Genomic DNA, 17,776 nt, shown 5'->3' on the forward strand with positions numbered 1-17,776 from the left:
TTATGCTGAGACAGCTCTATCTGGGTGACCCCCAAAGACCTGGATTCAACATGGAAAACTTTTTCCTTATCAGGCTTGTCAAAATCTGTTTGAAGCACTAAAACAAACAAACAAGCAAACAAAAACAAAACACTATAACAGACATTATCTGAGATTCTCAAGTGCCTTTCATGGAAAGGCACTTCAGTTCTAGCTTGTGAATCGCTAGCAGCACCTAGTGGCCCGACCAAATTAAGCAGGAGATTTTCAGATGGATCACATAATGAAATACAGGGAGATAGAGCCTAAACAATGTTTTATCAGCTTATTTACATGATAAATTTGAATTACGACAAAACCAGCGTTACACAGATTCTCTCAAATGTAATGTTATTTCTGTAATCCTTGGATTACTTTTACCTGCGTCAATCTGAATTCAGCCCCTGGGGTACTTTACACAGCCCAGCCACTCCGCTATCAGCACAGTCCCACAGGCTGGGACAGCATCAGGAGAGTCCCCAAAATATATCATATTCACAGGACATGAAGGAGCATAACCAGGAGACTGATGCTGAGGCAGCTTAAGAGTAACTTCATACAAAGACCCCAGAGAGGGACTATGCTGCTACACCAAATCAGAGGGGAGGAACAGAACACACCAAAAGCAACAAAACCCATTCCTCCCATCTGCTCCAGTTCTGACAGCTTTTAAGGAGGCAGAATGCACAGTACTTCTGGGGCACTTAGAACACATAAAAGAGATTAAAACAAAACAGATGAAGCAGCCAGAAAACCCTAGAGTTCCCAGCTACTGCAACTGCTTTATTCATCACCAAGAAGGAAAAGAAACTAAAGCAAAAGGGAACATACAGATACTTTTATTGCTCACCTTTTATACAACAGCACACCTTCAGCCATTTTCTTTCACAGCTTGACAACGTTTATGTACACAAAAAAACCCAGCAAGAAGCATTATGTGGCTTTCAGTAAAGAAAAAAAAATGTTAGAACATCAAACTCAGCCAGGCTTTGTTTTCTGCAGCAATAATAAAAGGGCTTCCTCCAGGCAGGAACTAATCTTCCCAGGCCGTAGTGCATTTCTTTAAAAAGACAACCCCCAAAACAAATTGCCCTAGATTTGCTGAGCCAGTGGTAATAACTTGCAAAAAAAAAAAAAAAAAAATCAGTTTGTCATTTTTTCTAGCTGATTTCAAGTAAAAATTAGGTTTGGAGGAGGAGCAACTTGTTTTGGATGGATGCAGGTCAGTTTGAATTGCTACACCTAACTACAGGCCTACACACACTATCAGTTCACAATTTAGCTTAGTTTTAAATGATCTTTGCAGATTTTGGCGGCGGTCAGTCTTCAGAGTTGAGCAGGTGGGAAAAAACTTTGCTTAGTGGAAGAGATAAGGCTACTAACCATGGCATCTACAGCAGAGCTCATATAACAGACAACAAACCTGGTTGTTAGATAGAATCTGCTGTGTGGGCTCTCATATTTTAGTCAAAGTTACACGCACAACAGGCCAGCAAGCCAAAAGCAATAGTCTGGTTTTAGATCATATAACTGAACAATGATTATGGGGTGGGGAGATGCAGACCTATTGAGTATTGCAATAGACAATTTTGACCAGACAAGTCTTGATATTTCTCTAGCCAAAGTGGAAGGCAAACACAGCAGGCAGCTGCTCAAGACAGATGTGTTTTGAGCAGAAGACATCAGTCCAACATCTAAAAAGCACAGCTATTAATTCATATTTAGGTGAAGTGCAGTGGGTAGTTATGGTGCATTTAATTCAGACAGGTTGGGGTGGGGTGGGAAGTCTACAGAAAACTGTACTTTGCTTGGTACAAAACATCCCACCCAAGGAGATTCTGCCTGACGTGTACAAACCTGTACTAATTCTAGAAGAGATTAAGCCAGGCCACAAAACCAGGTTTCTATTATTTGAGCTCTGCTGAAGCAAAAGTTTTTAGCAGCCTCAACTCGTAAAGTGTCTTCCTTGTCCAAAACCAGATTGGTTATACTGATAGCCTCCGTGCTGGAAGTGCTGCTCAAATTGCCCGCCTTGATTAAAATTCTGTCCTCCTCTGCCTCCCCAGCCTCCTCCTTGACCTCCACGACCACCACGCCCTCCGCGGCCACCCCTCCCTCCTCCACGCCCACCCCCTCGGTCACTGTGGGACCCACCATCCTGGTATCTGTTGTCTTGCTGGTAACCACCACCCCCTTGGTAGCCACTTCCCGTGTATGAAGATGACTGGTAGCCACCATAGCCTCCTCCTTGGTAGCCGCCACCACCACCGTGGTAGCCACCTGTTTGAAAACCTGCATCTCTGTAGTTGTTCTCCCTGTAGCCGCCATCCTGGTAGCCACCACTTCCACCATCTGTCCAGCCTCCTTGGAGCTTGTTTCCTCTTCCACCTCCTCTGCCGCCATGATCGTAACCACCACGTCCTCCTCGCCCACCTCGATCATGACTTCCTTGTTCGTGACCTCCTCGTCCTCCATACGATGAGTCATAGCCTCCTCTTCCTCCTCGGTCGTGACCCCCATGGTCATAGCCTCCTCGCCCTCCATATGAGGATTCGTAGCCACCTCTTCCTCCTCTGCCTCCACTTTGCTGTGGACCAGCCTCTGGTCTTTTCTGCCAGGGTGGCATCTCAGGAGGTGGCGGTTCAATTTCATTGGGCCTTCCTCCTCTGTCAGGTACTCTGCCCATTAACACCTGCAAAGGGTAAGAGAGAACTTTAGTAGGAGTTGTTACACCTCATAGAAGAGTCACAGGAATTATCTAGCACTCCAAGCACTGCTAACAAGACAAGCTTGGAGACCTGGGTCCCTTGTTCAAACAGCAGGCTCACAAATAAAGGCAGCATCCATACAGTCTTTCACTCAACCACTTACTACTGCAGACTGTTCATCTCAGACTGAGTGGCACCATACTCACAGCTTTCTCTTCAGTGGCACTGATTTGCTGTAGAAGCCATCAGCTATGATAATATCTTTGGTAAACCACATGCAAAGATTTTTATTTCTCAGTAAGGACACAGAAAAACTTTCTGAACTTCACACACCAACCAACAAGTTTCAGACAGCACCAGAGGTAAGCAAGACTATAAGGCTTCAGCTGTCCAATGGTGCTGTGACATTAAGAATACAGCAAGACTACAAATGGGACAGGGCATTTGTATCATTTTAAAGTGTGAAACAATGCAACAGAAAAAAGCTTCAATGGAAGCAGGTTATTTTGTTAATTTCTGTTACTGTCTTGGAAGACATTAAACCCTGATAATGACTAGCAGTTAACAGAGTATGGATCAGCAGCTGGGCAGTACTGCATTCCTAATAAAATGTATATACAGTCTCATGATACTGTATGTCACGTGTCTTCATGCCCACTCACTTTCTTTTACATTCTTCACTCAAAGTACGCTAAAAAGGTGCAAAAAGTATTTGGGAGGTCAAATCAGCACAGCACTATTCCATCCTAGTGGAATTTGAACATTATCTGAACTACAATTGTACCCTAAAATGGAGAAAAGTGTGTATGTACAACTACAAATTTTGAAGTACCAGGTATACTTCTGTACAGTTACAGAGCTGCAAGTTCAGTGCATGTGCTCTTGTGAGCCCCTTACTCCTGTGAAAACTTAATTCTTGAAACAAGGGAAATTGTTTAGTCTAAATTACCATTCCTTGTGTCATTACTAGAACTACACACTTGACTAGAATCTCTTATTTGCATACAGAGAAATCTAAGATCTTAACAGATTCTATTTACATAGGACAAAGTTACTACAGACATGTTAGTTTAAATATCATGAATTTTAAATATCATGACAGAATTAAGTAGCAGCAGTGCAATATCATCAGTAATTCTAATAAGATACAACAGGCCAACTTCCACTGTTCAAGATTTTTTATTTATTTATTTTTACTACCCCTAAGAAAGGAGCACTCTGAACCTGAACAGATAAAACTGAAGTTCTCTAGACTGTATATCAGTACATTATGGAGTACGTAAACACCATGTTTCTTATCCCTTATATCCAACTTCCACTTAGAATCCTAAAATAAGAAAGATTTATTACTACATTCAAATGACTTGAATATTCATTAATAGAAGTGATGTTAGCCACTCATCACCAACAGTACCTTATTAATGGCACATGCAGTCTTCTCTCGGATGGACCCACTGCTTGTTCTCATAATCTTTGACAGGTCCTGTCGAGCTGCCAAGAGATTTGCAACGGAAATAGTGCACTTAGTAGATAAGAGGGCACGTTTTGGCTGATAGACTTTAGCCAGTTTTTCTGTCTGACTCTGTTGATGAAAAGAAAAACAAAACGCAGTCAGCTAAAGTAATAGGAAAATAGGAAAGGAACGGGACACTTCACCAAAAGAATCAACACTGAAGAATGAGATGCCACTGCAAATAGGAAAAAAAAATGAAAACAGGAAGAATCACTTAACTAAAAATCACCGCAACAAATCCCACATTTGTCAAGTTAATTTCTGAAGTAATGCATGAAACAATATTCTGACTGAATTGACATGACATCGATTTTCTGACTATTTTAACATTAAGAAAATATGTGCAGACTTATTTTTCAGGCAAACGCAGAACAAGAGTGCGCCATATAGTTATATCAACTACTGCTAATGTGGTACCAAAAGTGAAACATATTCGGAACCAGTCTCAAGCCCTCCTCATGTGCCTGAACTAATCCCTGCCCCGCATCCATTCCAGTTACAATTGCATCACCAATTCACCAACCCTGCACCAGCAGAAGGCTACATTAACTCTTTCAGTCTTCAGTCCAGTCAGGTTCCATCAAGAAGTACTGGAAGAACTAAAGCTCTCAGGAACTTGTTTCAAACCAGCCCTTTGTCTTGTGTACTGTGGACCCCAAGCTAGAAATCATGTCTTAGGGTTCAATTTTGCCTTGTAAGCAATTTTATTTCCTCTAATACTTTTTGGCATGTACTTGCTGTTTCTGTACTGTACTTGCTGTTTCAAACACCTTAAAACCATGATAGCAATTATCCAATTGACAGATGTAACAAAATAGTGCATGAGTTAATACACGAGCTACATCTGCCTTCATTTAGAATACAATGCAGGATGCAGTTAAGATAAAACAGATTGCAATCTGCACACAGACAAAATGGCTGCAGGGACAGCTGGACCTCAGATGACAGCAGTGAGAATGGGCAAGATTGGTTTTCCAACACATCTCTTGGTAGGGCAAAAATTTAAAAGCAAGTTTTAAAATCCTAAAATCTTTTTTTCCATCTAAATACAGAAAACTAGAACTGAGAAGAGGTTAGAGTGCGTATTTCTAAGTGACTCCAGGATTAAGTTTTCAGAACCAAGAGCTTGTACTTCTACATTCCAAACTGAAAAAGGTTTATTAAAATGAAGGAAAACATGCACTTCATTACCTGGCATTGGCTAAAGTCAGAAGAAACAGTATCCACCAGTAGTATGTTTTTGTGTATGTTTATGTGTAGCAAGTTTAATGGAGCTCTTGTGATATTAATAATTCAAGATTTCAAATTTTGCCTAAATAAAAAACCCTAATAACAGACTATAAAAATTTTACTGATGTTTTCCACCATCTGGAAAAATAACTGTTTAGTTAATAATGTCATATTCTGATTTTTTATTAATTTTAAAATATTTAAAATGACCACCACATATTAAAGCATTGCTAGAAATTACTATTAAAACAAACTGTACTGCATGTCTGGAACACTATAGCCACATTGCCCAGTTTCATAGTGTTGGCGGCTGTAACAAATTTAGATTTGAATTTCAATGAATATAAACACATATGCACTTTGTGGTTTCTCTGAAAGGCTTTCATATAGCTAGTCAAGTTCAAAGACATCTTAGAATTCTCCTAGGGGAAGAAAAAACAAAATCATGGATTTGGATACTAAAGCTATAACAACCAAAAGGAACCTGTTTTTTAACCTGGTCCATATTTTTGCCTCAGTCACTATTAAAATATTCGAACTGGGTAACTCCCTGATCTACTAAGAAAAAAATAAAAAATAAAAACACCACTAAAGAATGCTAAGTTTAAGAGAAAGACATCAGCAGAAGTCCTGTTAGGTGGTGAATAAAAGGGGAGAGGCCACATATGATTAAAACACAGTTGCTTTTTGAATGAAAAGCACGTGGCACTTCATGAGCCACAATTTATGACTAACTACTCCTCAGTCTCAAACACTGTTAGCAGCATCATAATTAACTTCATGCTTGCCGATTTGGTTTAAGCCCTAGAAAAACTTTGCATACAATTTTTTAAATACTGTCATACTTGCTGTATGCAGTAATTCAGATTTGTTGTCATAAACGCTCATTCCTTTTTCACTATAAAACATAGGAAATGAGGAAAACATTTTTTAAATTTTTTAAAATATTTCTAAAAGCAGAATTTCTTGACGTGCATCTGTCAAGTTGTGCTTGCAGACACACTTTGAGCTGAGGAAATCTGATCACTATGGACAGCACAAAATTAAGGAGTGGTCAACAGGAAGCTGCTTTTCTACCACACAGATGCAGCACTTAGAGATTCACATTGAGGTACTCTCAATGCAAATGGTTGGACCAGTAATCTCCTACTCTTTTTTTTCTAGTAGCCTATTAATTTTCTGTTCTGGCTTTGGTGTATATTATACATTGTATATCTTCTCGTTTCACATGGTGCTTTTAACAACAAATCAGCTTTAAAGAAAATGTTGTAGTTATCTTCTGTTGTGATAAACTTCTTCAGAAACTCAAAAGCAGACAATATCTTTGGTTATTTCTTACTCAAAAAGGGCAAAACAATGAAGCAGTTTTCCAGGAATAGTTATTATAAAGGATTACCATAAACCAGGACTTCACAGCAAGTTATTTGTACCTTAGCTCTATCTGACCAGCCAAAGGACTGCACAGTGACATCCAAACGTTTGACTAACAGTTTTCTTCGGACTTCATATTCGTTGACTATGGCTTGATTAATTGCTTCAATTTTTTCCTGAAATGAAAAATTGCAAATATAGCTTATGCCTTATAGATAGAATATTTCCATTTAAGACAATTAACTATGTGTATGGAAGAGAATCAGATGTGTGGACACTAACCAGGGCTTGAGCCTGCAGTCACCTACTTTGACAAATGAGCCTACAGCAAGCTATGTCTGCTGACACTATTTGCCCCAAAGGCTCTGTTATCTCCACTTTCAGCCTTATCCCTTTTCTAACAGACACAGCTGTCTGTTAGAAGGGATTTAGAAGCTGCACGCACTGTTAAGACATTTCTTCACACCCACCAGGACACAGAAGCAAAAAGCGAGAAAACACTAAATACAACAGGTTGAAAGAGATACCAGCATATAACTTAAATCCTAGGGACCAGGGTGTCCTTGCCTTCTTAAAAAGAAGCAAGCTTAAGTACAAAGATAGAGCACTAAAAGAACTATAAGAGGATCTTGATTAAAGCACAGCCTGCACGCAGACAAGACAACAGAGTGCCCTACGGGTAAAAGCCATCACTAGAAGCACACAGTGGACTAGTCAGGGCAACAGATAAAATATGCACCATTAAGGAAAATATTTATGTACTGACTGAAGCCTGGCTGGAGGGGGGTGGTGGGGACCAAATTTCAGCCCAGACAGCACAAGTACTCAAGGAAACAGACTGTTGGGAATAGAAAATCTTCAACCTTAAGCAAGAGGCTCAAGAGACTCACAGAGTTTTGCAGCAGCAAACAGCTTTGTGCTGGTTCAGCAGCAGTATCTAACCAAGGCAACACCCTTCTGTAACAGCAGGTGACAAAGCCAAGTTCCAGCTGGAGATGATCATGGTTCTGCCACCTGGGTGTACAGCCCCTCTCAGCTTCTATCTGCACACCCTGCTTCTTGAAGAAGAGGCTATGAAGGAAGATGACTACTCTAGCAGCACAGAGAGAGGAAAAAAATGATGGGAAGACCCACAAATTTACTGGAAAAAAGCTATGGGAAAGGACGTTAGACATCTCAACAAAGCTGCATCACTCAGCACTAGAAAGGGGCAGGAGAAGAAGGCTTAAGCACACAGGTCAGCAGAGCCCCACCACTGTAAATAATAGTTTTCTCCTTTATGTTGAGAAACTTTCGTGTGCATCTAGTCATACAGATTCATGAACCCAAGAAAGACCTTCAGCAATTGCTGAATATTTCCTGTATTAGCATAAGTTTTAAAACACTGCAAGAAGTTGTTATCTCATCTTTGGAAAGGAATGAGAAAAACATTTTGCAACATCACACAGAATCAAGATTCACACTTTATGCACCTGGACAAGGGAAACAGGCACTAACACCTGCAACTACTTACCCAGTGAGCTGGTCCCAGCTGTTTCTTCAACAGAGGTTTTCCAACATGATTAGGTGGAACCTTTGCTAGGGTTTCTTTCAGCTGTTAGGAGACACACAAAAATGTAAGTATTCCCTAAGCGATTAGCTTTTCAAGACTCAACTTGCAGCAGAGGACTCTTGAATGGTCACAGGCATGACACAGCAGCTTCCAACATCAAGTTGTTTTGTTTGGGATAGAGAATCGACCACACTTCTTTTGGAAAGCAACTATACTTTAGTACTTCTGGTAGGTATGGCTATAATTATCTAAAAATTAAGAGAAGTGTCTATGGAGAGATCTACAACTAGAACAGGAAGTTTCCATGAGCTAAAGCTCCCCTTGAATACGGAGTATTCCATACGTCACCTTTTTAATTCAGAGAAAAAAAAAAAACTTTTGTCAAAAAGGTTGCGTTAACACTATGTGAAACAACAAGACCTAAAGAAGGATCCCTCTTTACAATCAAAAGGAGAAAGCCTTCCACATCAGAAATTTAAATTTGGATTTTATAAGTTAAAACAAACTGCTTCCACTCCACACCTTGGACTTCTGCTGGAAAACCATCATCCCCTTTTTTAACAGGTCAAACCAAACTGATTTATTTTTTTTTTGCAAAGAAATGATGCACTAGTTTTAGTTGCTTAGATTTGGTTAAATATAACAACTAAAAGGTTAATCAAAAAAACTTGTCTAAGATTATTTTCAGGAGCTACATAAACACATCTGTTCTTTAAAATTCACAAAGGTTCTTTGGTGCTGTTCTGCTCTCCCCTGCAAAGAAAACCTATACATAATGTAGCTTAGAAACCTCTGCTTCCCACCTTTGCTTTGTGTACTGGATAGCCTATTCCACTTTGGTGTTTGCTTTATTAAAGTCACTCAAGTGAAAGGAAAACTTTTTTTTTTTTTTAAAAATGGCAACCTGGAGAACACATACATGTAAAGAAACAAAAATAAATGGAACCACGAAAACTGATAAAGCCTTAGGGAAAAGGTGTAAACTTGACTTTAGTTATAATACCTTCTCATCTAAACATTTTTAAAACAACGGGTTCCTGTAGAAGTTTGTTCTTAGTTTCATATCTTGAAATACTTTCCTTCCCAGTGTTCTTTCTGAGGCCTATGCTCAGCATTTTCCATGTCTGCAACAAGTGATGACATTGACACCTGCAGCAGAGTAAGGAATACCTCACTCTTTAAGGAAATGATAGCAGCAGTCCTGACCTCATGCCTTGGCATGGAAAAAGCCTTTAAATTCATTTTCAAAATTCTGACTTTGGGCATACCCAGTAAACCATCACAATTCAAACACTGGAATTTTCACAAGAGGCGAATCTCTTCCTGGTAGCAGAAGTACATTCTATTAAAATAGTAACATCTTAAGCATTCTAGTTTTGTTCCTTTGGATCTTACTTTTTTTTCAATTCCACTGAAGAACTGGAACATCGTTATGTTGGCTGGAGGCTTGGACATGCCTAAAGCAATACATATGCCTTTTAGCTCCTGAAAGACTTCACTGCCACCTCCTTCCTGTGCTTTTTTAGGAGGGGCATTCACACACAGCATTCGGGCAGCTTCCAGTTCTGAGATGAGGTATGCTGGGGTGAGAAAAATTAGATTTCAGCATCAAATATAGTTGAGTTCAATATTTTAGAACCAACGAGAATTCAAGCGCTTACGAACAACAAATGTGCAAATAAAGTGGTTTAGAAAGAGTTAGGGCTATAATTTTGGTATCTGCAGAACACTCATATTTTGAGCAATCGATGAGCCCAATGCTAGAAACACAGCAAACAGGGAAAAGGTTTAGTGCAACTAACTAAAGCCTGGAAAAAAAAAAAACTTGCAATTCTGACAGGTATTATCACAGAGTTCAGCAGAGCACAGCTCTTTTCCTTCAGGCTTTGCCCAGCAAAGACAGGAGACTAGGAACATGAAAATAAGCAGGATGAGGGACTGGGACATGCACTTTAAGCTAGACAAGCAAGTACGCCTTGAGGTTCTGGGAAATGAAGCAAGGACATGACTAAATACAAATGAAATTTTAGATGAATCTCCTTTACTTCTGCAGTCAAGATGCAGAAGGGAAAAAAAAACTTCACTTTTTAAAGTACTATTGAGTATTCAGGTTTACAGGAAGGCAGTAACTGTAATTGATAGGTAGTAATTGATGAAACTGAAGCTAAAACACCTGCAAGACTCCTCCTTTATCCGACAAATAAAAAAAATGAAAGTCACAGAATTTCTGAACATGATCTGCATCTACAATTACAGCATTATGATGTAGGTTATGATGATACAAATTTAGCCCACAGCCTTTAGTTGCAGTTTGCACGACTTGAAGGTTTGAATTAAGAAGTATTGTTAAATGTGTTTATTTTTATCTTGAATCATACCAGGTGACCTTAACAGCAATTTACATAATTAGTTCTTAGACTAAAAATTGAAAAATAAGAAACTATAGCGATAAAAAAGACTCATGAGCATGTAAACCTATAATTATACAATACCAACTTATTACCTATAAAATTGGAATTTCTCTTTGCAGATGCCAGCAGTTCGTATCATATTCTAGCAATGTTGCTCACCAATACAACCCTACCTACTTATGTTTATTTGTTGCTTTTGGTAAGAATATTGCTAAATCTTCCATTTGATATTTGCTTAAAGAGGGTAACTTTTTTCTTTAAAAAAAAAAAAGGTTATGGCTCACATACAAAAAGATACCTAATAAGGTAGCTTGATATAGGTAATAAAAGCTATGCAGAATTTTTAGGTATTACTACCACGTTACACACAGAATTTTAAGTCCATATTTGACAATAAACAAAATACTGCTGCCAGATGGAACACCAGAGTCCAGCTCCTGAACACAGCCTTATATTACCAAAACGTGCATCACCACAGACCTCTGGGATAAGCCATGTCACAGACATAATTATTGTGGGCTTTGCCCACAGGGAATAGGCTGAATGGCAGATGTGCTTGAACTATATTTATAGTTTAATTACCTCACTTCATCTGATATTTTTGAACATACTTTCAAATCAAGTTCAGATCAAGCCTTACTACTAATTTTTGTCCAGTATTGGAACCTACTCTGTAATTCATTTCTTACATCTCAACTGAAGGCAGAATATTTCTGTTTTGAAAAGTTAAAGAATCGTCAGCAACTGAGGAAGCAACAAAAAATATGTTGAATTTAAGATCAGATTAAAATTAGCACTAAAATTCTTAATAATAATAAAAATTGCAAGTCAGAATTATTTTAAATGTGAATCAACACCACACACTTTTTCCAAATTTAAGTACTACTTCCTTTGCACCTATACTTCCCAAGCAGGAATAAACCTGCTGGACAGAAAAGTAAATGGAAGACATCACCCTTGCTACTGTCTATTACTTCTGAAGCAGCAGAAAGCAACATTGAAGCTATTTACTAAGGGAGACGATCAAAAGCACCGGAGCTGGAATAAAACGCTCTTTTTCACAGAAGTTTCAATTATTTTTGGAGCGTAGGAAAATGCTAGTCTTACTGTGCCTTGCAAGTAATCCTGGTGGGGGCTCCTAAGTGCTGATGCATTTGATGTTAGCGGTCATTTTTATACATGATAAGGTTCAGTGACTAAAACCTGGTAGAAATCTTCAAATGATTCCCTCTCAAGGTTTCCTTTTGAGAATTAGTAGGACAGGCTTTTTGTTACTAAATGTGAGCAAGGTTAATGTTCAGAAAATTTTCCATCATGCACTGGCTGTAGAGTGACTGGTAAATTTATGAGACCCAAAAGTGTAATTTTTTGACACCATATATTACAGGGAAAATCAATTTGTGATTTTAGATAGCTGTTTTTATACACTGTGGGGAAATAGCTCCCAACAGTATCTCACTAAGCATAAGAATACAATTCTTAACACAAAACCAAAATTGCTTACCAGCACCCTTTTTACTTACTAAGCAGCAAGAGACAGTTCTTTTGATTAAGAAGGCGCTTTGTCACATCTCCTGATGTTAATGATGCATATGGACAGTTCATTTCAGCCAGCAATCCGCTCACTTCAAGTTGAAATTCTTCGGCTTCGTTTGGACCTTAGAAGAAAAAGAATGATTTGTTTACAGCTAGTAACTCTCCCACTATGATGATATGATTAAAGCAAATTTACTCTTATAAAAAATGAATAATGTTTCCCTCCAGTTGCTATTTAACATGAAAATCCTGCTTTTAATGGAAGCCAAATGCATTCTTTGGGTTTCTCAAAGACACAGCATATCTTATTTGTATGCACAATGTCCCTCATTATTGTTAAATTACTTTTCACTGAAAGTTGTTCACAGCTACAACAGACAGCCACTGACAAATTCTATAGTGAAGAGTGGCATTAAATGCATCACAAATTTTACAGGGGTATCTTAAGTACTAAGTAACTGTTCCTGCCATGAACACGTTAGATAATCCTGCTAAGATCATGAACAACACAGTTTATGAGTACTTATATTTTTTACTTCCTGTCCACGTTGACTCTTGTTTGTCAATTGATCTGGTTTAATTTCATTAAAAATAATTAAGTCATTTAAGCCAGAGCTTAGATTGATATTTGTGTCAGAAACTAAGTGCTACTACTGAAGATAATCTAACATTAAGTCAAGTTATGCAAAAATAGCTATAAAGTAACAGTCTTCTTTTGAAAAGGGACTGTAACCCAAAACTGTCTTTTATAAACTCAAGCCACACAAAATAAAGGAAGGACTTGATGATGCTACAGATAAAAAACATCGCTATCCATGTGTTTAGAGAATTTGAAATATTTTAAATACTGCCACATTGTATTATTTTTTAGAAACAAAATGTATAGTAGGACTCATACTACTACAGGAGGCAAGAAGCTATGTTGTTAGAGAGCCAAATACACTCACAGAAGAAAGGATGCACATGTCAAAAATGGCAAGAAAAAGGAAAACAAGGTGTGTTGAGGTATAAGGCAGCAATCTTTGGGCACTGAGTAGATTGAAAATTAAACTCATGTTTGGAGTTGATATGCTAAATATTTGGAAGTACAGGTTATCACGCTAATTTAACAACTTAATCTGAAGAATATCGCAATTATTTGGAAAATTAGCATTTGTTTTCTCCACCAAAATACAGACTAACATCTCCAAGCTCTTTTCTGCAGAGTATTTCATAGAGGGAAAAATACATGGTTAGGACAGAGTTATGGTAACCAACAATAAAAAAGAAAATATGGTCACAGTAGTTGTGAGGATGTTTCCTTGAACAGTCAGTATTTCTTATATCAAAATTACAAACAAAAGGCTTGAAATAGAAGTCTTCTCAGGATCTACTAAAAAACCTAACGTTTCCTCAAATCCATCCATGAACTTTAAGAAACATCCGTGGTTGAACAATTTAACAAAACACTAGCATCAGAAGACTGATGCTCACTGTTATTTCAACCACTGCTGGCTGTTCATTAGGTAAGTTTGAAGACTGAGGTGGAAAATAACCAGCAATCTGACAGTGTGCAGACAGTATTCACTGGTACAATGGATTTAGCAATTATCAGCCCAAATCTTTATGGCATGCAAGAACACACATGAAGTGCACGTTTGTGCTAGAGTTATGGCTACTTACTGTTAGTTGCCTGCACATTTTCCTCTAGTTTACAGAACAGCCGTAACTCAGATACCAACCAAGCACAGAGTTTGGTGAACTCAGGGGAACTGGCTCCACGAGAGACTGCCTGAGCCAGCGCTCCGTCATCTAACAATGGACCTTTGTAACTGACAAGTAAAACAAAAGCACAGTTCATTAAAGGTTGCTGTGACTGATGTCCTGCTGCACATTTATTCTATGCTGTATGCATATCGAGAGCTACGCCCTCACTGCATACAAGATGCTGAACATCCAAACTGATAAGATAAATTCCTGTACTGAACTGTAAACGTCTGAGTAAGCCAAGCATATCCATGCACATTAGCTTAACGCCACAGAGACTGTGTCACAAAATATCATCATCAGATGTTTCATCCTGGAGAAAGTTACCACATACAGCTGCAATTTCTTTGCCATTAGCTCTCAAAGATGTTACAACATACGATATATTGCCTTGCTATACAAGGCAACTACAGTTCCAAAGTATCGTTTCTGAACACGGTTTTACAGCACGTTGAATAATTACTGCTAGAACGGTGCATCTTTTTAAGTTGTTTCCTATCAAATGTTAAAGGGTTGCCATACAAAACAGCAATACAAACATTGTCAAAGTGATGCTAAACAATATCCTCTTTGGAAAAGTTGCTCTCTTAAATGGGTACAAGAAAAGTAAGTAGCAGCTAGTTCTTTGCATAAGGAAAATAAGCAGAACCAGGCCTAGAGTAAGAAAGCGTGGTTCTGCAGAGCTGGTTTCAGAAGATGCAGTTTTCAGGACATCTGTGAGTGACACCCTGCTGGTGGGAGAGAGGAAAGTAGGGAGAAGGTAGCCAGGCAGAAGAACAAAGCCAGAGCTTACCACAGTGTACGTAGAAAATGCACAATATTTTTGATGTTCTGCACCCAAAACAGGAAGACATCCGAGAGTCAGAATAATCAACAGAAATCACTCTTGAACTTCCAGGGTAAAGTCACCAGTAAAGGCACAGAAACCCAGCAAGTTCTGTTGACTCTTGGCAAATCTCAGAAGTAAACCATCTCTCAAAGGGTACATTAAAGAGTACATTTCCACACTTTGTTCTTGTGCTTATCATCACACACACAAAGGGTTTCTCTTCCATGTAACAACTTGTTACCTCAGCCAAACAAAATGAAGAAGCCATACTCAAAAATAACTTTCACCCCACATATCAGCAGGATTAATAACACAGAGTGCATTTACTAGCAGTTGAGAGGAAGTTGTGATCCGATATTACACCTCTAGCACCTTACCACAGTGGGGCAGACAATTCCAACGTACTAATTGGAGCGAGTTTAAGTCCTGCCCCACATGTGTACGGGAACATATATGAATCAACAGCAGCATCAAGTTATAGATTTAAGTAGAACTGCAGCAGCGACAGGCCTTTTGCTGTGGTAGGATCCACATTTAAGTCATTTGTCACATTTCTAGGATTCTTCTTTGATAGGTAAGACATCGTAACTGAATTATCTCTGGTAGCTACGACTTCGGGCACACAGCTTTTTGGCCTGCAATCCAATTTGCAGACTCATGACTGCAAGCAGCCTTTTTTTCCTTCCATTTGTACTCCCACCCCCGGCTGCCTGTGCTCTATAGCTATACTCCTCTGTCGGGAGCATTACATTGCCAAGTCTGTTTGCTTTTGCACTAGTTCGACAAACTGACTTAAGGAGAAGAGGCTGCCATTTAAGCACCTCAGGAGCAGAAAAAGAGCAAAGAACTCTTTCGTGTGTAATGCTATTAAAAAAAAAAAAAAAGTGATACGTTACAAATGTATTCAGAGTTTCGTTATAGTGAATAGGTTGAGCCGTGAAGGATAACAAAGTTACTACCACAGCCTGAGGCCTTCAACACTGCAGTTGTTACAGAGCCAAGGGAACTGACGGAAGCCATTCCGCTGCACGCAGTTTTTCAGTTTGACGCTACTTCAATTTGTTACTAGAAGCCCCACGACTTCAGCCCTCCAATTCTCCCATTCCAGTCCGAGTTGCCAATCCTGCCTGATGTCACCGATTTTCTTTAACCCGTTTTCACTGCCCGCTTTACAAGAGCCAGAGATCAGCAGTGACACCGATGAGGCGCAGAAACGCCAACTCCTTCAAGCCAGTAACATCCTTTTAAACACGTGGCAGAAAGAAAAAGCGGCTGAATGCGGTAGGCGCACCGCAGCAGGGCCCTTTTCCCCTCCGAGCCCCAGCAACACCTGACAAACCAGGCGCTGCGTGTCCCGCTTGGGAGCGACCCCCAGCAGCTCCCCCAGGGGATAAAACCCTCTGCACGCCCCCAGGGAGCGCTGCGCGGCCGCCCCCAGCCCCCTCGACCCCCCCCCCCCCCCCGGCCGGGCGCTTACCCCAGGTCCTCCAGCGACTCCAGCACGTCGCTCTCCAGCAGCTCGAACTCCATCCTGCGGCGGGGAGCGGAGGCGGGGACCTGCGGGACACGGCGGGACTCGCTCAGCGCCTCCCTCACCCGTTGTTACCCGTCACCCGCGGCCGTTACGGCCGTTACCCGCCCGTTCCCGCCCCGTCCCCTCAGGGCCCCAACGGCCGCGCCGCGTGAGGCGCCCCCGGCACGCGCCCACCCCCCGCCTCCCTCGGCACGCGCCCGCCGCTCACGCGCTGCTGCTGCTGCTGCTGCGCCGCCGACTGCCGGGTTGGCATGGCAGGGGGAGGGGGGGGAAGAGGGAAGGAGCAGGGCTCCCGGCTGCCCGCCGCGGAGCCTGATCGGCCCTCAGTGTTTGCTGAAGGTTTTTTTATCTAAGCGCCGAGACACGCCGTGCTGGTGAAGGGAGGGGAAGGGCGATAGCGAGAGGCTGGCGGTTCGGTGGGGTGGGAGCGCGGAACGAGGGGAGGAGGGGGTGTTTCTGTTCAGGCGCTGCGCGGGGCAGACCCATGCAAGGCCCCCTCCCCGCAGCGGAACCCGTGCTGGAATGCGCCGGGGCGAGCCGCGCAGCGCGGGGTGGGGGGACGGCGGCGCACAGCGGACAAAACGCCTCCGCGAGCGCACGCCAGGACCCCTCAGGGGCGTGCCGCGGGGACTACAACTCCCAGCATCCCCCTCGCGGCTGGGCCAGGCCGCTTCCGGCTGCTGGCTGAGGGAGGCGGCCTGACAGGCGGGGGGGGGGGAGCTGAGAGGAGCGGGCCCTGAGGGGGCCCCACAGCAGTCGGGGGGTGTCGCGGCTGGGGCGTGAAGAAATAAATGAAATAAAACGAAATAAATGAAATAAAACGAAATAAATAAAACGAAATAATATAAAAATTAAAAATGAAATATTAAAAATAAAATATTTTAAAAATACAGTATTAAAAACGTTAAAAATAAAACGTTGAAAAATAAAACCTTAAAAATAAAATGTTAAAAAATAAAACGTTAACAATCAAGTAATGAAAAAAAGAAAATAAAAACAACATATAGAAATTGCTGCTCCTGTGGGTGTCTTTTCTCTCCAGGCAGGTCTGTGGGACTGGGGGTGCAGCTGGGGGCTGGTAAGGGGCATTTTTGGGGTGCTGCAGCGGGGCCGGCCCTGGGGGTCTGCCCGATGCCCCAAGGTCACCTGGTTTTAAATTTGGGGTCGGGGAGTGGGAAGGGCTGGTGCACGCAAGGGTTTCAGCCCCGCAGAAAGCACACCGGGACTAAAAAGGAAGCATGCGGTGGAAAGGCCGGGCTGCGGCAGGGCAAGCCAAAAACTGCTGCCAAAAATAATCCCAGCCCCTCAGCCGCAGGGAGCTGATGCTC

At 41.1% G+C, this 17,776-nt stretch overlaps 1 protein-coding gene across 2 annotated transcripts; it reads right to left on the reverse strand.

The window, feature by feature from the left end:
- Window positions 1-839: 839 nt before the first annotated feature.
- On the reverse strand, window positions 840-16,725 carry FAM98A (family with sequence similarity 98 member A). Of its 2 annotated transcripts, XM_082757943.1 has the most exons (9): window positions 16,657-16,725; window positions 16,392-16,471; window positions 14,002-14,150; window positions 12,327-12,461; window positions 9,788-9,972; window positions 8,354-8,434; window positions 6,900-7,016; window positions 4,141-4,308; window positions 840-2,710 (listed from the first exon to the last, which is right to left on the reverse strand). In XM_082757943.1, exons 1-9 carry the CDS (start codon window positions 16,699-16,701, stop codon window positions 1,964-1,966), a joined length of 1,707 nt encoding a protein of 568 aa, XP_082614069.1. In that variant the 5' UTR covers window positions 16,702-16,725; the 3' UTR covers window positions 840-1,963. The 2 variants fall into 2 exon arrangements, with proteins under 2 accessions (XP_082614069.1, XP_082614070.1); XM_082757944.1 differs by lacking the exons at window positions 14,002-14,150; window positions 16,657-16,725 and having other exon boundaries at window positions 16,392-16,468.
- Between the last annotated feature and the right edge of the window lie 1,051 nt (window positions 16,726-17,776).

This window comes from Aythya marila (assembly GCF_965140915.1).
Source record: "Aythya marila genome assembly, chromosome: 3".
In the NCBI taxonomy this organism is placed as follows: Eukaryota; Metazoa; Chordata; class Aves; order Anseriformes; family Anatidae; genus Aythya; species Aythya marila.

Bases quoted from the DNA above. Each gene is read 5' to 3' on its own strand.
- FAM98A (XM_082757943.1), bottom strand. From the start codon at position 16,701: ATGCCAACCCGGCAGTCGGCGGCGCAGCAGCAGCAGCAGCAGCGC. The intron at 12,462-14,001 runs GTAAGTAGCCAT...TTTTCTTCTAAG, and splicing joins AAATGTGCAGGCAACTAACA to GTCCAAACGAAGCCGAAGAA. The intron at 8,435-9,787 runs GTAAGATCCAAA...GTCTCCTAACAG, and splicing joins TCAGTGGAATTGAAAAAAAA to CTGAAAGAAACCCTAGCAAA.